At 36.0% G+C, this 23,831-nt stretch overlaps 1 protein-coding gene and 1 pseudogene across 1 annotated transcript; both read left to right on the top strand.

The window, feature by feature from the left end:
- Positions 1-3,830: 3,830 nt before the first annotated feature.
- Positions 3,831-4,685, top strand: LOC145099692 (uncharacterized). The gene has a single exon (XM_079037220.1). It carries the CDS (start codon positions 3,831-3,833, stop codon positions 4,683-4,685), a length of 855 nt encoding a protein of 284 aa, XP_078893346.1.
- A 2,423-nt stretch (positions 4,686-7,108) lies between these two features.
- On the top strand, positions 7,109-7,849 carry LOC145099691 (secreted RxLR effector protein 161 pseudogene; annotated as a pseudogene).
- The last annotated feature ends 15,982 nt before the right edge of the window (positions 7,850-23,831 follow it).

Below are 23,831 nucleotides of genomic sequence, written 5' to 3'. Positions count from 1 at the left end.
AATGTAATAACTTATACATTTGGTTACTTTCAGAATGAAATGATCTATTTGTTGAATTAAGGTATCTAAGAGCATAACTAAATCGGTTTATACTAGAACTGAAAGTTGGTTGCCCACATAACTAGTAATTATGTAGAATTACATTAGGAGAGAGAGGTTGATTTATGGATGATTTGTTAATATATTATATGATTAATATATTAATTAAAAATAATATTAAGTAATTAACAATTAATCAAAAATTAATTAAAATTAATTTGGGGATTAATTGAACCAATCAAAGGTGCAATGACTTAAGCTGTGATTATTTAAAAGTTGAATAAAGGTGGGCTTCCAGAACCTTCCATAGGTGGATGGTTTTGGAGGAGCACAATTAGGGTTTCCGGAAGCTTCCTGATGATAAGGATATCAGATAACATCTTGAATTTGAAATACTATTATTAGGGTTTCTCGGGTTTTCTTATCAGTTATAAATAGGACCCTCAGGGTGTCACACTCCTATTCTCAAGAGAATAGCAAAAACTCTTCTCCCCCCCCCCCCCGCCTTCATATATTGTGTTGTCTTTTAATTGCTAGGGTTTGGGTACAAACCATTAGAGGTACTAAGATTTTGGTGCTTGCTTTCCAAAGTTTTCAAAAAGGATATTGGTGTGATTATTTGCTACAATAATAAAAAAATATGTAACCCTAACCTATGTATATTTCGATTATAATAGGTTAGCATTAGGGTTATTGATGTTCATAGTTTATTTCTATCAATTAGAGAAAACATAGATCATTTATAGGTTGCATGTGGACTTAAGGGTAAAGATTTTCTCATTATATGTATTTTAATAGCCTATAAAACCCACCAATGGTATCAAAGACATTGTTTTTTGTTGATTGTGCATAATTTGAATGGATCTAAAATTAGGGTTTATAAAAAATAAACCATAACCCTTGAGAATTTCGACTTTACTAGGGTTTCTTCAAACCCTAGCCTCCCTAACTCAGTTTTCGAAAAATAAAGGGTTCCCTTAGCGTTTTCTAGTTTCCTTAATTATTATTTTAATTGGCTTAAAATTTGGATAGTTAAAACCTGATAACCCTAAACCGTATTTGCAAAAATTAGAAGGGTTTATTAGGATTAAATTTGAATTACTTTATTAATTGTTTAATTGAAAAGAATTATTCAATCCCTAACTGATATAATTTAATTTAATTATTTGTTTAATTAAAAGACAAAGATTAAATCATAATTGGTTTAAATTTAATTAATTAAAAGTTTAATGCAGATAATTAATATTTAAATCTTATATTTTCTAAAGTTTTAAAATACACATTATATACATTATTAAAAGTTTAATTATTGTATGTATAAGAAAAGTCGGTCAAATCAATAGTAGGCCTCATTCACGAAACTATGCTATAAATAGGGTATAAGGAAACGACCTATATAATGACCGTTGAATGAGTGTCATTTTCACCCATCGCTCTCCTGTGTGGTGGAGGGTCGTTAACCAAACGGGTTTGGTATGACATAATATCATTAAAAGTATAATGATATAAAGTACTAGAACCTTGTTCTAAAATCTCATTGTAGTTACTTTGAGAAAAATGTGAATTGTTTGCTAATCCATGAAAACGCACATCATTTTTTTATAAGTCGTTAGTGGAGCGTGCGTGACTAACCGTCACACTAATTTCAGTTTATAAAGTTTAATGGTGGTACAAATCGTAAATTATCATTATTGATGGAGCGTATGTGGTTTACCGACACATCAATTTATGATAATAAATGACATAGAAGTTGTCAATCACGTTTGCATGGTTATTCAGATCTTGTTTTTGATCATCGGTATCTCAGTCACAAATAAAAGAGCATAATATGAGAACAAACATGTCATTGATAAGATTCAATGAATCTCAAAAGATTTAGGAATTTCATATTAGATTGTAATTAGTGAAATGTATTACATACCTTTATAAATTCGCAATAAGACTATGATATCTCTCTTCTTGATTGTGAATTTTATTTTGGATCCTAGCCTTAAATATTTATTTTTGGCTAAAATACTAAGTATTTGTGTCAACTAACTAAAACTATCTCTCTTAATATATATGTCTACTTTCGGTGATGCTATTGTTACTCAAACCTACAACAACAACTCAAACATCATACTTTTGTCGATCTTATCGAAAGTGAAACTGGCTGGTCCAAACTATATGGACCAGATGTGAAACCTCAAAATGGCTTTTTGATACGAGAAAAAAGAGTAGGTTCTCGAAAAAACTCTGATTGATGTTGTAACGACCCAAAAATCCTACCATCAATGACATTAGTTTCTGTTACTTAAAGATGTGGTTCTTTAAATTAGTTTTTTTATGATACTAAAATTGAAATAAATTAAATAAAAAAATGATGGTATTTAATGTCTAAAATAAATATATAGTAAGGTAAATATAGTTAATTAAGCAGGGTATGAATGGAATTGAAGGGCTAAAGGGTTATTTAGAGAAACTTAAAATGTTATAAAAAGGAAACCAAAATGTTAAGTAATTTAATAAAACGAGTTAGATTTAAACCCATGAAAGTTGAATGGGTTTCATGCAAATTCTAGTGGATTGAAATAAAGTAAGACAAGAAAATTAGGGGTTGAATACAGAATAAGATTAAAGTATAGGGACCAAAGTTGTTAATTCGTTTTAAATGAACCCATTTGATTAAGGACTCTGTTGAACCCAATCCATGTTTTGACAACCGGACCGAACCGACTGGTTTGACCGGTTCAAGCGGGAACCGGTCCCGAATCCCGTTCTTAAAGGCCAAAAAAATGGTATTCATGTGAACCGGTAAAAACCGATTGAACCGGTCAAAACGAGGAATTATAAAAATATTTATTTTTTATTTTTTTGTAGTTTTTATATAGTTAAAAGTTAATAATAACATAGTTATGACATCATCAGTTTTTTTAGACGGTCCAACCGGTTGGACCAGTTGAACCATCAAACTGGTAAGAGGTTCAGTCTCCGGTCCGGTTTTCAAAACCATGCATCCAATCTTCTTCTCCGTTTCCGTTACAACGAGAATTATATGTTTTTCTCTTACACCCTAGAAACCAACTACATCCCTCCTTGGACAGCCACATGTGAATCGACCAAAGAGAAGGAAACAGAAAGATGAGCGAGAGAGACAGAAAGAAGGAGAGAACGAGGGACAAAAAAAATGTTAAAATATTGTCGTAGTACAGTTGCGCTAATTCCTGGTAAGCACTTTGTTTCTTTACTTTCGTGATTTATGTCGGGTATGCAACCTTTCCCTCCTCTTGATGACATGTTTGGACAACCAACTAGTAAGGGATAAAGTCGTCATCACAACTCACTAGGTCGTCCTGTCGGTAAGAGCCACAAAGAGGGGCTATTTTTCAGAACATGAGAAAACATTAAAATTTGGTTTAAAAGTACTACAATGTGTACAAAGTTAACAGTAAAAATATTAGTTGCTAATCAATATGCATGCAAAGGATCTACATGGTGTTGGTTAATTGATTCAAATAATCACTGCCATGTGTCTTTAATTACTGCATTAGTAGAGTCTTAAAAGTTGTTTTTCAGTTACAAAAGTCAAGAGTCCTAGTCTGTCTTTTTATCTTTCTTTCAGTTCATGTTTTTGTTTCCTATTTAAGCTCTGTAATTTCTCAGTTTCAAATGGCAGTGAAATATTATCCTTTTTCCTCTTCTCCTATTTACATAAAACAGTGGTATCAGAGCTCTTCCAGGTTCTGATCTGCTTCTTTCTTTATCAAGCAAAAGAAAGGAGTCATTGAGTGAAACACCTAAAAGAGATAGCAATGGCAAGCAACAACAATAATTCTGCAACTCAGCCTCTGATTCCAGTCTTCAAAGGAGAAAAATATCATTTGTGGAGTCTAAAAATGAAGACTTTGTTCAAATCCCAGGAGCTTTGGGAATTAGTGGAGAATGGATACACAGAGCCAACTCCAGCACCGGCTCAACCAGATCAACCGTTGCAGAACACTCGTAAGAAGGATGCAAAGGCTCTTCTATACATTCAATCGGCATTGGATGATGAAATATTTCCTCGTATTGCTGCAGCATCAACATCCACGGAGGCATGGGAAATTTTGAAGCAAGAATATATGGGTGATAAAAAGGTAATCACTGTGAAACTTCAATCACTTCGTCGTGAATTTGAAACTTTAGTAATGAAAGAAAAGGAATCTGTGCAAGTATTTCTTTCTAGACTATCTGGACTTGTCAGTCACATGAAAACTTATGGTGAAAATGTTAGTGAAGAAACAATAGTAAGCAAAGTCCTACGAAGCCTGACCAAGGAATTTAATCATGTTGTTTTCGCGACTGAAGAATCTAAGGAGCTATCAACTTACACGTTTGATGAGTTGATGAGTTCTTTGATTGCACACGAAGAAAGGTTAAACAGCGGCAGCGAAAAAGGTGATGAGAAATCATTCCAAGTAAGAGGCAATTCTTCTAAAGGCAGGCCAGAAAAATCTGGTGGTTCTTCCGGTGGTCGTGGGCAAGGAAGAGTCACTTTTCGAGGTCGTGGTCATGGAAGAGGAAGAGGAAACTTTGTAGATCAACGTTACCAAAAGAGCAACCTGCAATGTCGGTATTGTAATAGGTCTAGACATGTTGAAGTTGGTTGTTGGACAAAAAAAAGATGAAAATAAAGCTAACTTTACTGAAAAGTTGGAAGAAGAAGGTAGGTTATTGATGACAATGTCTACAACTACTAATGTTTCAGATCGTGTGTGGTATATAGACAATGGATGCTCGAATCCCATGTCTGGTTCAAGATCTTCATTTCGAAATCTTGATGAAACAAAGAAAAGTGATGTCCGACTTGGGAATGACCGAAAGATTGAAGTTAAAGGCGAAGGTACAATTACTATCGAAACCATGCAAGGTAATACTAAAGTCCTTCATGATGTGCAATTTGTATTAAGTTTAGCATACAACTTAATGAGTGTTGGATAGCTAATGAGAAGTGGACAGCGTGTAGTATTTGATGATGACACGTATTCCATAATTAACAAGAAATATGGGCAGCCTATGGCTATTGTCCAAATGACTCAAAATCAAGTGTTCCCTCTCGATGTTATAAAAGATTATAAAGCCTTAACAGTTAGTTGTGATAATGAGGCCAGGATTTGGTATCTACGATATGGGCATTTGAATGTAAATGGGCTGAGATTGCTAAGCAAAAAGGAGATGGTTTTCGGGCTGCCAAATATTGGTGAAGTTGGTTTTTGTGAGGAGTGTGTTTATGGAAAACAAAGCAGAAAGTCTTTTCCTGTTGCAAGTTCTTGGAGAGCTTCAGATTACCTAGAACTTGTACATGCTGACTTGTGTGGTCCTATGAAAGCTGAGACATTTAGCGGTAGTCAGTATTTTTTCTTGCTTACTGATGATTTCAGTCGTATAAGTTGGGTTTATTTCCTAAAACTCAAGTCAGAAGCCTTTGAGTGTTTCAAGAATTTCAAAGCACTTTATGAGAAACAGAGTGGCAGGAACATCAAGGCTCTCAGAACTGATCGTGGTGGCGAGTTTTTATCTAATGAGTTTAATGATTTTTGTGATAAAAATGGCATTTACAAGCAATTAACAGCACTTGAAACACCCCAACAAAACGGGATAGCAGAGAGGAAAAATAGAACAGTAGAAGAAATGGCAAGAAGCATGCTGAAGGCGAAGGGGCTCTCTGATAAGTTTTGGGGAGAGGCTGTTGCAACTGTCGTATATATTCTAAATATCTCTCCAACTAGAGCTGTTATGAATCGCACACCATATGAAGCTTGGACAGGTAGAAAACCAACAGTAAGCCACCTAAAAGTCTTTGGTTGTGTAGCATATGCTTTGGTAAATTCTCGTTCAAAACTTGATGAAAAATCTCTAAAATGTATTTTCATTGGGTATAGTCCTCAATCCAAAGCATATCGTTTATATAATCCTCTTAGTGGCAAAGTGATAATAAGCAGGAATGTTGAGTTTAATGAAGAAGCAAGGTGGATACCTAATTGCCAAAAAGAAAGAGATCAAGTTATAAACTTTGAAGATGTACCATCCACAAGTTCAGGAGATAATGCAGAAATACCCTAGGGTGATCAAGGCTCTTCAAGTTCGTATTCTTCAAGTTCAGATTCTTCAAGTTCAGATTCTGATAATGACAGTTCATCAAATAATCCACCACCGAGAGACACTTATGATGATACACCAAAGAAGTTCAAATCCATGGTTGATGTTTACAACTCCTGTACATTTGCCTTGTATGCAACAGATCCAACCGATTATGAAGAAGCTGTTGAACAACTTGAGTGGCAGAAAGCTATGAAAGAAGAAATACAAGCCATTGAAAGAAACTCAACATGGGAGTTGCTTGATGTTCCAAAAGACAAGAATGTTGTAGGACTTAAATGGGTATATCGAACAAAGTATAATGTTGATGGAAGTATTCAAAAGCACAAAGCTCGTCTTGTTGCGAAAGGGTATTCACAAGAATACGGTATAGACTATGAGGAAACTTTTTCCCTTGTGGCTAGATTTGAGACAGTTAGAATTATTATAGCATTGGCTGCACAATTTCAACTACCTGTTTTTCAATTTGATGTGAAGTCCGCCTTCTTGAATGGTGAGTTAAGTGAAGAAGTGTATGTAGCTCAACCTCAAGGATTTGTTGTTAAAGATGCTGAAAATAAAGCCTACAAGTTGCGAAAGGCTTTGTACGGTTTGAAGCAGGCTCTACATGCGTGGTACAGTAAGATTGATTCTTTCTTTCAAGAAAACGGATTCAAAAGAAGTGAGAATGAGCCCACTCTTTACCTCAAGCAACAAGGTAATAGAGAATTCTTGTTAGTCTGTCTTTACGTGGATGATATCATCTATATGGGGACATCTAAATCCTTAATTGATGATTTTAAATCTTGCATGATCAGCACATTTGAGATGACAGATTTAGGGTTGTTAAAATATTTTCTTGGGCTTGAAGTCCTGCAAAGAAAAGATGGAATTTTTGTATGTCAAAAAGAAGTATGCTACGAACCTGCTCAAAAAGTTCAATGTGACTGGTGGTAAAGTATCAAAAACACCAATGAACATCAATGAAAAGCTACAACATGAAGATGGATCTGATAAAACAAACTCAAGTGTGTCTAGAAGTCTAGTTGGTGGTCTAAACTACCTGACACATAGTAGAACAAACATTTCTTTTCCTGTTAGCGTAGTATCAAGGTTTCTTCACAGCCCTACAAAATTGCATCTTGGTGCAGCCAAGAGGATTCTTCATTATGTAGAAGGTACCAAGAATTATGGCATCTGGTATTCAAGAGTTTCTAAATTTAGGCTGGTTGGCTTCAGCGATAGTGATTGTGCTGGGTGCGTAGATGACCGCAAAAGCACATCAGGCAATGTTTTCAGCTTTGGTTCCGGAGCTGTAACATGGAGTTCTAAGAAGCAAGATACCATGGCTTTATCGTCATCAGAAGCTGAGTACATAGCAGCAAACGCCATAGCTCGACAAGCCTTATGGCTTCGAAAAGTTCTTGTTGATTTGTGTGTTGAGCAAGAAGATGCAACAGAGGTATTTTGTGACAACAGATCAACCATTGCAATGGCCAAGAACCCTGCTTTCCATGCTCGTACGAAGCATATAGAGGTGCATTACCATTTTATTCGCAAGTTGATCACTGATGGAAAGATTAAATTGAGTTATTGTGGAACAAATGAGCAGACAGCAGATATATTCACTAAATCTCTTCCTCACGCCAAACATGAGTTCTTTAGAATGCAGCTTGGAGTATGCAACTTTGAATCAAGGGGGAGTGTTGGTTAATTGATTCAAATAATCACTGCCATGTGTCTTTAATTACTGCATTAGTAGAGTTTTAAAAGTTGTTTTTCAGTTACAAAGTTCAAGAGTCCTAGTCTGTCTTTTTATCTTTCTTTCAGTTCATGTTTTTGTTTCCTATTTAAGCTCTGTAATTTCTCAGTTTCAAATGGTAGTGAAATATTATCCTTTTTCCTCTTCTCCTATTTACATACAACACATGGGTTTAGTATTTCATGATGGAATAACTATTGACAAAGCCATACATTTATAGTTTTGATGAATATCCTAAGTACTCCAGCATGGATATGATTAGCACCTTTTTGGCCATACGACAAATAATATACCTACCCCCCCCCCCCCCCCCCGCCAATAGTATTGGTATAAAAAAGAAAAAAAACCAAAGCCATGCATTTACAGTTTTGGTAAAATTTGATTAGCACATTTTGGCCATACGGCAAACAGTTATTCTATAAAATTATAATAAAGATAGTCTAAACATAATTGTAATTAATTATGTTTAGATCACTCCATACTTTTTCCATTTAATTAAATCTTGGACATATTATACATATACATGCTTTGTTTATATCTAACATTAGCTATGCAAATTAACAATGCTTGATTTTAGTTATTTTAGAGAAATTAAAGACAATTTGTATTCGCGAATACAATAATGTGATGGGTGGATATACATCACAATCAAGGAATTAATTTGTTCGTTCAAGGAAAGATGTAAATGGTTAAAAGGGTATTTTATGTGTAATAGTGTAAATTAGAGATTTAAACACATAATAATTATGTGGGGTATATGTGCTTATCAGAGCTTGACAACTTCATGTGAGCATGGGACTTGAAGTAGAAGGAGGTATTTGTCAAGACAAGTGTGAGTTCATAGTTTTAACTCATTAAGATTGTATAGTTGAAACATGCAATCCATAAATGGTGATCTGATTCACATTTTTTTTCATTACAACTCGAAGTCTGTGTCATATTTGATTATAACATAAAAGAGGTCAATACATATCGACGGAAGGCAACCGGACAATTACATTGAGATTGAGATAAGGATGACCATGTCATTACTTGTTCTTGATATGATATTTGTGATTACTTATGTTTGATATGTTATTTGTGATGCTATTATATGCTTTGTGATATTGCCATGTTGTGAGCTAGTTGTTATGTTGCTTTGACTTTTATGAGGTTGATGTATATGGCATGCTAGCTAAAGGTGCTTGAATAAAATGATATATGATTGTTGTTTGAAGTGTTGGTTATGAATATAACACATGTTTTAATACTTATTTATATGGTATCAATTACATGTTATATTAAATGTATAAAGCGGGGTTATGCTTAGAGGGTTTGGGTAGTTCATGATCTTTGCCTTAAATCTTACTCGAATCAAACCTTATTCGAATCATTGAGGATACCTACTAGGTTACAAGAGTACCTATAGGAAGAGCTATAGCCACAGAGGTTGTTATTTGCTGGTCTTTCTTGATGTTTGTGTGACACATGGTTTGCAGAGACTTCAGTGTTTGTGGGCTAGAGTGATGTTGGTCACTTGTTCGCGGCAAGCACAAACATCACGTGGGAGTCGGGAGGTGTTGCGGTAGAATTGGCACCATTTGTACTGATTCCTGAAGGACACCACGAAGTACTTATACTTTGCGTAGTTGGATCAACAAAAATGGAGTCACGGGGTTGGTGTTTCGGGTGGAAGTCATGAGCCACTTGGAGCATTTGGCTTGTCGTGCACACGAGTAGCGAACAGGGTGTTTCTCCTGGGTTAGGTAGCACTAAGGGACATTTTTCTATCAACCGGTTAGATAGATATAATAAAAGATGTATTGATAATAAATGTTTGGTTTCATACTGAAAGGTTTAATATATGCTAAAAGGTTGGTTGTATATTAAAAAGTTGAATATGTAACAAAAGGTTGATAAATAAAGGTTGTTTATATATGAAATGTGATTATTTATTTGTTATGCAGTTGTTTATATGACATTTGGTTGATCATATATGTATGTGGTAGGATTGCGATTGAACATATATTCATGTATGCGATGGAAAATGTGATTGATTATTTATGGTATGCAGATGTTTGCTAAGTAGTATTTATCTGTCATTTTTATGCTTCATCGTAAATGAATGATTGACCCATATGTGGTTTGTATGTTTTATGTGCAACATTTATGAACTCACTTAGTAGGGGCTGACACTTGTATGTTTTCTGCTTTACGCCTTATGATTCGTGTATGCAACTTAGGAGTTTGGCCTTGGTTATAGGGGTTACCTATGGGTAGTAGATTATAAATATCGATACCACTCTTGGACACGTTTTTCACTATTTACTTTAAGGTATTTTAGCTTCCGCTACATTTTAAATGGGTTTGGAATTGTGTTTAAATATTTGAAGTAATGTTGTGGTTTGAAAATGCTTTGAATTAAAATATAAGTCTTCCACTAACAAATTCTGTTAAATATTGTTTTAAAAAGTAAAAAAAAATTACGGTAAAAATCACGCCGTTACAGATGTCGGTGAGTCAAATGCTACTCTTGAGGAGTTTTCCACTTACAAACAACATTACGACGACACAATAAAGGTCTCTTTTATAATGGTTACAACCACTGTCCTTAACTCTTTGCCTCCAAGTTATGATCAATTTATTTTAACTTATCATTTGAACAACACATATACCTCATTGACCCAACTCCATGACTTGTTGCAAACTGTTGAATCATGGATGAAGAAAAATCAGGTCCCTTTTGTGACAAGTGCTCACATCATGGACATTTTTCAAAAAAGAGGAAAGAAGAGGAAGGCTAATCCTCAATCAAACTGGAAGGGCAAGGCCCATGCTGGGGCATCTGGCAATGGGTCGAAGACGAAGCCCAAATTTTATATTCTAGTTATTAGTGATCCCAAGAATGCCACTTGCTACTACTGTAACGACAATAGGAATTGGAAATGAAGTTGCTTCAAATACTTCCAGGACTTGAAGGATGGTAAGGCCAATACATCTTTGGCAGGCATGTATAATATTCAAGTCAATAACTCACAATTTACTCGTTCTTGGGTCCTTGATACAGGATGTGGTTTCCACATTTGGTTTTTATTCGCAGGGGCTAAGAGAAAGTGAGGAAGTTGAGCATCAAATAATAAATGTGATCATGGGAAATAGACGATATTCACTTGTTACCAAGATTGGAAATTATGGTCTAGTGCTTGGTGGTGATGTTAGGATAAATTTAATTAATTCATGTTAATCGTTAGAAATGACAAGAAACATTATTTCTTTTCATGTATAGTTCAGAAAAGGTTTTCAATATTCGGTTGATGATGAGGATGGTTCGATCTTAGCTTATAAAAATTATGTTTTTAAGTTTACAACTTTACCTTGTAATGATGTGTATGAAACTATGATTTGTATTGATAACTTTGGCAATAGTGTATTTCATATTGATTCGTCTAGTGGTGTAGTAAAATCATGTTAGTGACATTGTCATCATGGACACATTAACAAGAGATGCATCGCACAAATCCAAAATGATGGAGTGTTGAAATCATTTGAGTTGAAGTCAGGCGATGAATGCGAATCTTGTCTATCGGGCAAGACGACGAGATCACCTTTCACCGGAACATGTGAAAAAGGTGAAGGATTGTTGGACCTTATCCATATAGATGTGTGTAGGCGCTTCAGATCTGCTACCAGGGATGGTAATTGATACTACATGATGTTTACAAATGATTATGGTAGATATGGGTTATCTACTTGATCAAACATAAATCAGACTTTTGAAAAGTTCAAAGAGATTGATCATGAGGTTGAGAATCAATTGGGTAGGAAGATAAAGATTCTTCGATCTGAGAGGGGTGAAGAGTATCTTAGTATCGAGTTCCACGACTATATTAGGGAATATGGTATTTTTTCACAATTGGATCCTCCCAGAACACTACAACTTAATGGTGTGGCTGACAGGTGTAATCGAACCTTACTAGATATCGTTCGTTCAATGATGAGTCGAGCTTCTCTTCTAATATCTTTCCAGGGATATGCTTTAGAAACACTTCCCATATCCTAAATCTTGTTCCTAATAATAAGGTTGCCAAAACACCTAATGGGATGTTGACAAGGAAGGTACCCCCGCTCGCACATATCAAGGTTTGGGGTTGTGAAGCTCTCGTGAGATGAGAAACTCATGACAAACTTAAACATGGAGCCGATGGTCTTTATTGGCTACCTATAGAAGTCCATTGGATACTTGTTCTACAGACCTAGTGAGAAGATGGTCTTTGTAGAACAAGGACGAGTCTTTCATGAGAAAGAGCTCATATTATAATAGGATAGTGTGGAATCCTAAATTTCACGTCCAATTTTAAACTTTTTCTTTAAGCTTATTTTATGAAGTGTGTGAAACTTATTGCAAAATTTATTCCCAAAACATGATAATAATATTAACCTATCATTTCCGAGGAAATGTATTTCATTTATATTTAACTCCATGGGATGTCGTCGTTAATACACATACATAAACATAAAAAAGTCTTAATAGGCCTTACAAAACCGTATCATACTAATGGCCTGCAAACTCCATAAATCGCTGTTCATCCAAGTGTCATTATACAACTACCAGTGATACAAAGGAACTGAGTGGGTCAATCTTGGGAGCCTGGTGAGCACATATAGTTTTCAACCCACAATAATCAAGTTCATTGATTGTATATTTTACATCAAATAATTTACACGATTACTCATTCCCATTAATCTCATATACCGATCCTAAAATGTTGATCTCAAGAGACTTCTCCTAAGGATCATCATCATCAACGTGTAGACAATACAACTTGGGGATTCCTTGAGCAATATATTTAAATAAGGAAACCATGATGGGATAGAGTACATCAAATGAACAGATAGTTCATTAACACCTACAAGTTGTGAGCCTACCAACGTTTCCACTAGCATGTCTAGAATAGTTTGTGGTTGTCATCTATACTTTGCTAGATGACTGGTTCGTCAATATTCAAGTCCTCTCATCATCATCTCATCATTTTCATCACCCATTACTACCCAACATGTTTTATATAAATATATAATAAAATACATATATGAATAATCAAGTAATATCATATACATTATCTAACACAAATATCAAGTAATTCAGATAATAGGCACACATAGAAATTAAATCACCTAGATACTTTATATCTATGTGTAAAATGAAAGTAACTATGCACTCACTTGTTAAAGTGGATGAATGGAAAGTTAGGCAGTGCTTCACTTCAACATTTAGCCTTCCTTTTGATGTGAAATAGGTTCGATTACCACTAAGTCTTAGTTTATTATCTCTTATGACTAATTAATAGTCTATATTTCACTATAATCCCAATGTCTACTAATCTTTGCTGACAGGGATAACAAGGTATGATCATATCGGAGGTAGGATCTATTTGGTATACAGAGTATACTGTTTGGAAATCCCACTTTAAACACTTCACTAAATCCAACGTAGACATCATCCCCGTGAGTAGATCAATTAATAATATGACATTAGCATCATTGACAAATCTTTATTATAAATTTATAACAATGAATATGAATTTAAATAAAAATTAAACTACAATAAAATTGAGTGTAATTTAACTTACAAAGACTCCCTAGACAAAAGACTGGAAATTGCACTACCAGAGATTCTAGTTTATGGCTACTACTTGCTGGGCATTCAAGGGTCGAAGGGTTTCTTCGGAGTACTAAGATATAAGGTAAAATGGCTATTAGTAAAAGAATATCAGAATTGAAAGCTTTTAGAGGTGAGATATAAGAAGCATATACTGAGGCGAGTATTTGTTGATACAAAAAGTGACCCTATTTAGCTAGAGGAACCGCAGTATGAATTGTTGTTGATACCGCAGTAGGAGTAGATACCGCAATAGAAGTTGCCCATAGCAATTACATAAGTTTTTGTTGAACCGCAACTGTAACCACATACACAACCATAGTGAACTGCAACTACTTTCACTACCGCAGAATTGAAGATTGCATGAAGATCTGTTTTGTGTTTTTACTAACTTAGCGTACACACTTTGGATTATCCAACGAACCTTTGATGGTCACTGAAGTTAGTACCTTAATAGTCTTTTATTTCAATAAGTAACTTTTGGGACTCTATAAATAGAGTCTCGAACTTCATTTAATCAACACACATCTTCACGATCTTTATGAACTTTCTTAGAAATACAAAGATCATTCTTTTCTATGTATTAGCTACTGATAAACCGACTTCCTATTCACCTTAAGCCGTTCACATTTACTAACTTGTGTTTGACTGCAAACCTTGTTACAAATCATCTTGGTGTATACTTGATATAGCTTGTATTCATTTATATTTCCATTACATTTCCGCAACTAACTATTATCTCTTCTAACTTATTATTGTTAAGTTAACTTGATCCATGAGATAAACTTATTCCCACAAATTTATTATTCTGTACTAACTTTTGTTCAAGTGTTCCTCAAATGTTTTTCTCTCAACAATTGGTATCAGAGCCAAAGTGGTTGGTGTTTGAATAAAACTCGGATTTTTAAAAGCCTTCTAAACCACTGAAGCTCATTCTTGAAAAATTTAAAAAAAAAAACAAAACAAAAAAAATCAAAAACAAAGGAAATATGGCACAAGCTTTAGCATTTAACATTTCCAACAGTGTTGGAGGCTCGAACAGAGCTCCAATACTGGTTTCAAATGAATACCATCATTGGGCCCAAAGAATGGAAATGTATCGTAAGAGGCTCGGAAGAGATGTGTGGAGATCGGCGGAAGAAGGACCCCATGTCCCTATTCTTAATCTCGTTCAAGCAGATGGTGCCCATGCACGACTAGATGGAGGTTAGGCAGCAATGAATCGACCAACTAAAGATGTTCTAGATAAAATGGATAATGATGCCATAGAATTTTATAAAATTTCTTGTGGTGTTGCTCCAAATAATTTTGACATTTTCATCAACTGTTAGTCTGTCAAGAAAATCTGGGATGTGCTCAAGAATGTCTATCAGGGGTCAAAACAACTTCAGTAAGGGGAACGTTTTGTTTGTTCAAGTTATATGGAGAAATTCAAGCACAAGAATCAATTGTGCTAAAAAATTGTGCAGACCTGGGTAGACTACTCGCCCTGATGGCTCAGACTCCACAATTCAAAACTCCACAATATTCATATCCCACGTAGTCATCCTACCCACTTCCATATGACAAACCATCACAGTCATATGAGGTTGATGCTGAAATCAATGACGAACAAGAATTTCATAATGTCAGCGCCTTGGTCAGGCACTAATTCAATAGGCTACCACCACCATCATTTTGTAAAAATAAGCAGCTTACCAAACCAGCTTTTAACCGCAACTTCAATCCGCAGAATAACCACTCAAGATATCCTAGAAACCCTCACCATTCAGCCCATCCAGAGATGCACATCATACCAAAGAGGCACCATAGTCGAACAAACCATCAGACTCCGGTACCTCGACTGAAGATAAAAAGGAATTCATTATCTGCCATATGTGTCATACATAGAATCAATTTGCCAAATACTTCACAACAAATGTGGTTAAGGATAAGGCATTCTACCTTATAATGGCCCAAGAAATGGAGGAGAAGGAAACGGCAAGAGCTTATGTTGCCCAAGTGAAGAAGGATCATCAAGTGTGGTCATCCGAAGATGAGGATGAAGAGTTTGACAACAAAAAGAGAAAAGGGAAGATCTTAATGGTTGCATCTGTTGAAGAGGATAGATCGACGAATTTGCACAGGAATTACTGCTTCGTGGCCAAACATAACATCCTCAACATCATCGAACATGTAAAAATCATGATCCATTCTAATAATTACAGTATGCTTCATTATGAACCACACTTAGAAAGACTTAATGACACATGTGTTGCCGTCTTTTCAGACAACAACAAGGCCCTTGACGAAAAGAATACAACGTCCCTAGAGCTATATCACGTGAGAGGATGACTTGAGGATAAGAGACTTATGGTTTCCATGTTAGAAAAGGATTTGTTACTAGAAAAGGATACTAGGATGTTGAATGAAACCCAGTTAAATATTGCTTTAAATCAACGGGATCTTGCTCGGAGAGAAATTGTATGTTTGAATATATTAATAGAAAAGCTTTTTAATAAAACTGAAGCAATGGAAAATTTGGTTAACAATGGGACTGTCAACAACACGTATAACTGGGGATGGTCCATTGGTTACCCAACTGAAGAGAACTCTACTCCCCGGTTCAATGTTGACTGTCCGTTTGTCCCACCGGATTGTGAATTTCATTTCCCAGTCAACGATAAAACATTTCTCGAAGTCAGGAAATGTCACTTAGGTAGACTTCACGAACTGAGTAACAGTTGTGTCATTGAAGAATTTTTTCCTGAATCCTTGGTTAATCCAAGTGATCAAATACCCATCATTGGCACAATTCGTCCAAATTCTCAGTCCACTTCTGATGCATTTGAAGAAATCATTGTGGAAGGATCAGAACTAGTTCTAAATTTTCCATCCTTTCCTTCCATAAAATGCCCCAACAAAAGGCCAACTTTGACATACTTTGCGGTAGTCCAATCATCTGTACCGTAGACCCCGGTCAAAAGTACAACGATCCTTCAACCCATTCGTCATGAATTGCTAATTGAAAATTTTGAATTTGGCCAATGTTCTCAGAGTCCTAAAACTTCTAGTTCAGATGACTCAAGTCCTCATTTTACAACTTATTCAAAAGTTTTCAAGAAACCGCAGTTAAATGTCTCTGATTGCGTTTGTCCAAAGACTCAAGAAAAATTGGCTTTCAAAGAGAAACTCGGATCCCGAGCTAAAAAGTGAGAAACTGATCTCAAAAACAAATTTTTAAACAAGCCAAGCTTTCAAATTAAAAGAATTTCAAAAAACCCCGTACTACCAAATATCTTTCAAAAAATACGGCAGTCAAAGGATCAAACAAAAAGGAATTTACAGTGACAAAAACCTTTTGAAACACTCCTGAAAATCTCAAAAGAAAGTCACGTCATTACAATAATATTCCTTAAACGGTTCAAAGTGGAAAGGTATTTTGCCAATTCCTGAACACTCAAAATCACATCATTATGTCATCAGGTCAAAACCTAAGAGTAGTTCAGGTGCCAAAACTTTTTTGAGTCGAAAGGGAACTGCAACCAAATGCAACTTAAGGATCGGTCACAAGACACCAACCACATCTACTGGACCTTTAACAAAGTACGGTGTCTGGATAAACGAGAAAAATCTATCCTTTGGATTTTATTTGCTAAAAATTTCACGTCCAATCCAACCTTGTAACATTCCAAAAGTTAAGAAACACGCAGGACTAGGTTTAAAAACTGAAAAACAACATGTTCCTAAAACCCACGTGCATGCATCCATTAATAAATTTTCTCATGTGTCCCCGTTCTCCAAACTCGTTTGGGTGCCCAAACTAACCAATTAATTTTTAGGGAATGTGGAAGGAGGAACAAGAAGATGCATGGTTAATTGATATTGTCTGCTCCTTGCGCATGACCAGAAGGTTAGAATACCTTCACAACATCAGGCTAATCTGTAATGGTGGACATGTCACTTTTCGAAACAATGCAAATGGAATCATCAGAAGGTTAGAATACCTTCACAATATGCGGTCCATCTACCATAGCCGGTCATCATCACAAGAAATATAGTCTGGTTATAGTTGATCGTGATCAATTTCATAAAAGAAATAGAGCTCCAAATCAAGCTACCAGTCAGAAGGATAATAAGTGTCAATTGAATCGAATTCACTAATCAACTCTAGAATAGTTTTTTGGTTTCCAATGGCATCAGTCACAACTTCTCATCACCCTACACACCAAAATAAAATGGATTACTAGAGCGAAGAAATCGCACATTGGTCGAAGTAGCTATAAATGTTGAACTTTTACAACCTTCCTCTCTACTTATAGGCAGAAATAGTGTCAACTGCATGCTTTTTTCAAAACCGAAGTATCATTTACAAACGTCTTAACAAGACTCCTTATGAGGGTCACAACAATCGCAAACACAATGTTCAATTCTTCCATATTTCTGGTTGTAGATGTTTTGTGGTCAACAACAAGGATCACCTTAACAAATTTGCACCAAAATTAGATGAAGGCATTTTTCATGGCTACTCGACAAACAAAGTGGCCTATAGGGTTCTCAACAGACGTACAAGACTGATAGTCAAAAGCTTTGATGTCAAATTTGATGACTATTATGTCCGCAACATTTCTCGTTCAACAGAAACTAAAGCTATCTTGGAAAGTGATATCGCAGCCTCTTCAAGTCCACTAAACATAGTCGAAATCAACTATGATGATCTTTTTTATCCTGCAGAGACAACTCATCTCTCTGAAATCCTAGTGTCTCTGGTAGCCCAAAAAAACATGTTGAGATATCTGGCCAGACCTTGTCTTTAGACTTGTCACTCAACACTTCCACGACGCCGGTTGTAGGGGAAATTTCAACTCCGTTCAAAGTGACAACCATCGAGGTTCTAGTTCTAGAAGATGCAGCTCCGGTTTCTACCCACAGTGCCACTATCCAATCAAATGTTTCTGAGGACTCTGAGGATGAAGAAATTGAGAACATTTACACAAGATCAGATTCATGGGTTATCACTCACTCATCAGTCCAGGGAGGAACCGATGTCATTGTTTCAAAATGAACCATCTTCGGTTCAGGGGGGACTCCCATCCTCAATTTAGGGGAATCTACTTCAATTGTTGCATTTCAAATTCCAACAGTCCAAGATACATCTGGAGACTGCTCCCAAGTCGAGGGGGAACTACCTTCTCCAACCGTAGATTCCTCTGATGTTGAAGATATTCCCTCAACCACAACTGCAGATTCATCTAACAAACTCGTCCTCACATTTATACAACAGATCACCCACCTGTACAAATCATCGGAAACCCATCCTTAGGTATCCAAACTCGTTCCTCTAGTGATTTAATTGACCATTGTTATTATGTAGCTTTCATGTCTTTAATCGAGCCTCGAACTATAAACGAAGCACTCATGGAGCCCGATTGGATCACTACAATGCAAGAGGAGTTAGCTAAATTTGAAAGAAATAAATTATGGAAACAGGTACCGAAACCAAAAGGTCACACAATCATTGGTACAAGATGGGTATATAAAAAAGCTAGATGAATCTGGTAGGGTAGTAAGAAAAAAAGCCCGATTAGCTGATAAGGGGTACAGTCAACTTGAAGGTGTTGACTATGATGAAACATATGCCCTCGTAGCCAGAATGGAAGAAATACGCATTTTCTTAGCATATGCGGCACACAAGAACATCAAAGTACATCAAATGGATGTAAAAACTGCATTTTTGAAAGGAGAACTAAAGGAAGAATTTTACCTGCAACAACCTCTAGGCTATGAGAGTTTAGAATTTCCAAACCACTGCTACAAGCTAGAGAAAGCAGTATATGATCTTAAGCAGGCACCAAGGGTGTGGTATGAGACTCTCTCTAAGTTTCTTATCATGTTGAGATATAAAAGAGGTGTGATTGATCCCACTTTGTTTAGAGGAGCAAATGATAATTATTTGATGCTTTTTCAATTATATGTGGATGATATCATTTTTGGATCACCAGATTAGGGTATGGTGGATGATTTTGCAAGGTTCATGAGAAGTAAATTTCAAATGAGCATGAATAGAGAGATCAACTTATTTCGAGGACTTCAGGTTAAACAAGTCCCTCAAGTGATATTCATTCATCAAGAAAAGTATACCACTTTGTTGCTGAAGAAATTGTCAATGGACAATTGCTCCTCGGCCAAGGTCCCGATGGGCTTTGGATATAAGATCTCAGCTGACCCTACCGGAGAGTCAGTTGACTACAAAACCTAACGAGGAATGATTGGGACGTTGATGTACCTCACTTCCAACCGATCGGATACTGTCTTTGCAATTGGCTTATGTTTCAGGTACCAAGTCGACCCTAAAGTATCTCACTTGACCACAGTCAAGCAAATCGTCAGATATCTAAAGGGAAGTAAAGCATTAGGCCTCTGGTACCCTACAAGCAATGATTTAAGTCTTCAAATGTTTATAGATGTTGATCATGCAGGATGCAGATTAGATCGTAAAAGCACTTTAGGTTGATGCCAATTCTTAGGAGGAAGATTAGTTAGCTGGTCTTCAAGGAAACAAAATTGTGTTTCTTTGTCTACCGTAAAGGCGGAATATGTGGCCGCTGTTAGCTGTTGTTTACAAGTCCTTTGGATGAAGACTCAACTTATGAACTACGGTTACATAATGTTGCCGGTGCTAACTTACTGTGATTCAAAGAGTGCAATAGGGATTTCTCATAATCTTATTCATCACTCAAAGACAAAGCCCATCAAACTACGGTACAACTTCATCAAAGATCATATCCTCAAAGGTAACATCGAACTCAATTTTGTGCCCACTCATGAAGAAATAGTTGATGTTTTTACTAAGGCACTCAATGGTACAAAAGTAAATGGATTTTTGGAGATGCTAGGAATGATAAACGCAGACCCGCAATTCTTTTTGAATTCATAAGTACCATAGACTAGTCTCCAAGGGTGAATGAATTGCTTCTTTTCTTTTCAGAAAAACTCTTAAAGCACTTTCTTCACTATGGTTCTAGAATAATATATTCCTCATATTCTTTTCATTATACCTAGTATACCACAATCACGTATGATCAATATATTTTTTACGGTCTTTTATTCCTTTTATTTCTAACCTTCATGATCAAGTGTTCTTTCAGATAATGCTACCGCAGTCATCTAAATCCTACCATAGTTGCAATAAATGAACATGCAGTCGTAACTTCATAAACTTTTCAAATAACGTTGTGTGCTATTTAATGGAATTTAATAAAAAATAACATTCTTTAAAACATTAATTTTGTTGCACATGACATTTTCAGTCCATTTTCAAATAACCTTCCTCAGTCAGGTTCCATTTTCGGATAAAAAAACAAGTGAATCGTTTTTCAATAAATGAAATCTTTTAAGAAATATTTTTCCTCAACCTGTCATGTCCCTAAGTCGTTGAATGTCAAATTTGTTTCCACTTCCCCATTTTCACAATGGATAAAACAACTATCACCCCACTTTCAAACGTCGTGCGATCATGGTACTGTACATGCATTAAATGCTCCTCTTTTCTTGGAAATACTGTAATATCGATTAATTTTAATTCCTGCTGATAATGGTAAAAACCCAAGGGTTTTTAACTTTAACAGTTGTAATTAAATTAATAACAATAACTTTTGGAATCCGGAGGTATAAAACCCCCAATTCTTTGCAAGATAGAGTTTACGCTATCTGAACTCTCTCTCGACGAACTTCATCTTCTCCATCGTCTTGTTAAAACCCTTTTTTTTGCAAATTCTCAAAAAAACCTTTTTTGCAACAATGGTGAAGTGTGGTGTTTCAAGGAAGCAATCAAAAGCTTCAGGTTCTGCTCGTCCTACTGGTTCTGAATCCACCATCAGGGATCAAACTCCATCCATTGCTTCAAGCAATTTCATAGCCATCTTCGAAGATCATCCTTCTTACAATGAAGTAATAAAGATGATGATCAAGTTTCTCCCAGAACACTCATTGTATGGCGCTTTTGATTCCTTCACTAAAGCAGTTCCAATGGCGATTTTGTTCAAATGTGCTTTCTCAGTATTTCGACCTAGCCACAACTTACAAGAAGTTCATCTAAATCTTGTGGATGACTCTCTGGTGGTGCTGACACAAGACAAATTTTTTAGTGCAATCAATCTTAGGGTTCTTCCATCGACAAAGTTTTACTCCCCAAGCCCAAACCACATGGTCTCTACTCTGTATCAAATGGGTTACCAGAAGAAGATCAAGGGAATTGGTGAATTCAAGAAGATCCAACTTCCATTGGTTTGGGATTATGTATGCCATTTCATCATCAGGGATCTTTCATGAAGAACTGGTGGTACTGATAACATGGGAATCAAGCTCTTGGAAATTGTCTGGAATATCTACACAGGGAGTGCTGTCAACTATGGGAAAATATTGTGGGATGATTTCTTGCAATACATTCCCAAGGATGCTCCAAAACAAGGTGCTACAAAGCTTACTTTTGCTTGATTCTGGCCACTTTGCAGCTTTGATCTTCACAAGGGGGCCAAGCTTGATATGGGCATCGACACAAACTTGTTTTCAACTCGCGATCTAAAAGGGTACACTACCTCTAAAGACAAACTATTGTTGGACCCCTTAGACGTTTACTAACGTATATCTTGGGGTCCATTAGACTCATAAATTTTGAGGTAGCTGACCATATCCCCTCCAAGACCGAGTCAGTCTACCGCAACACCTAACCAAACGAGGTAAGTCTATTGTAACTTCATAGAAAGAATCAATTAACATTGTGAAAAGGGAGCCGGTACTCCCAAGAAACGAAAAGCCAAGACCGCAAAACCCTCTGCTGTGGTTCCATATTCCCCTTCCAAGACTCAAGATACCCCACTGAACGTTATAGATGACACTCATCATGAGTCTTCAAATGCTGGAGATGCATTTAGGAGAAATAAACTCAAACTCACCCCCAGTCAAAGCCATATGCGAACCACGAATCATATTGTAGTCTCTCAAAAGACTCTGGTAGTCGTTGGAGTCACCATAGACTCACCCTGTCACACCCATCTCACTACTTAGATACAATAAGTGTATCTGTTTATCACATCATGGAGATATACCCCTATTTGGATCCCAAGTGGACCCAATTGTGACGAGTCGTCCTAAGGTCTCCAAGGCATCACACTTGCACATATTTGATCCTGAGGAATTGAACTGTCACACCCCAAAACCAGAATGACGGAAACGTTCTGAGGCGGAGGATGTCATGCACAGTATCACAACACAGAATAATCGTAAACAAGTAAACAACATCATCCATTACATTAATAATGTATTTTAATACAAGTGTGTTCTGTACAGTTTATAAGACACCAAAAATACGAATCAAAATAAAAGAGGAGTCTTGAAATATGTTCCATCTTCTCAAAAGTTGGCTTCGGTACCTGTCTACTGATGGCCTGAGAATACAAGTTATTTTGAAAGAGTTTATCAGCTTTAAAGCTGGTGAGTTCATAAGCATTTTTGTTTCATTGTTTGTATGAAAATGTTTGAATGTATGAATTTGTAAATGGTTGTAGTGATTGTTTTTATCTTTTAGAAAATCCTATATTTTCTACTAAAAGTAGCCTTCTACCAAGGCATCAAGTGTACTGTGCGTTTGTTCATTGTAAGAGTGAGTATTCCTCCCAAAGGTGACTATCATTAACAAACTATAGTTTATACATTATTATTTATGTGAAGATCACAAGGTAAATGTAATGGGGAAATTAATGAAGTCCTGTAGTTTTATGTTATAGTAACTACAGTTGTACTAGCTACCTTAACCAATTGTTAATTAAGGTATAATGTGATGTAATTGTAACACTAGTTGATCGATCTAGCAAAACACGATGCACGAAGACGTCGAAATGGTATGACATTCATCACCCGAAAGCCTGCAGGTCCCACTGTAGCTAGCGGCAAGGTGTAGGACAGTCAGTCCAGTATATATCTATACATGAATTCACGCTCTCCCTTAAAAAGACTCTGGTTACAAGACGAGCCATGACGAATTCCATGCCCTGAAGTAGTGCCTCACATTTATTTTATAGTGTGTATGTATTGTATGTACTAGTGTAGTGAATGTCCTCTTTGATTCTCATCATAGTATGTTCTTTTGTGTAGTATATAGTGCGTATGAATTGTAGGTACTAGTGTATGTTCACTCTATATAGTGTATAGTATGTATCGACTCATGTATGAACTGACTCATTGTATGTTTCATTGTACTGGAAATTTGCAAGTAGTATATCCCTAAACTATACCTATTATAGTTTTCTTGAACTGCTGTTT

The sequence above is a fragment of the Lactuca serriola genome, chromosome 4, assembly GCF_051521515.1.
Source record: "Lactuca serriola cultivar US96UC23 chromosome 4, Lser_US96UC23_V15, whole genome shotgun sequence".
NCBI classification, from domain to species: Eukaryota; Viridiplantae; Streptophyta; class Magnoliopsida; order Asterales; family Asteraceae; genus Lactuca; species Lactuca serriola.
This window is presented reverse-complemented; position numbering and strand designations above follow the sequence as displayed.

Coding starts and splice junctions, on each gene's coding strand:
- LOC145099692 (XM_079037220.1), top strand. CDS start 3,831: ATGGCAAGCAACAACAATAATTCTGCAACTCAGCCTCTGATTCCAGTC.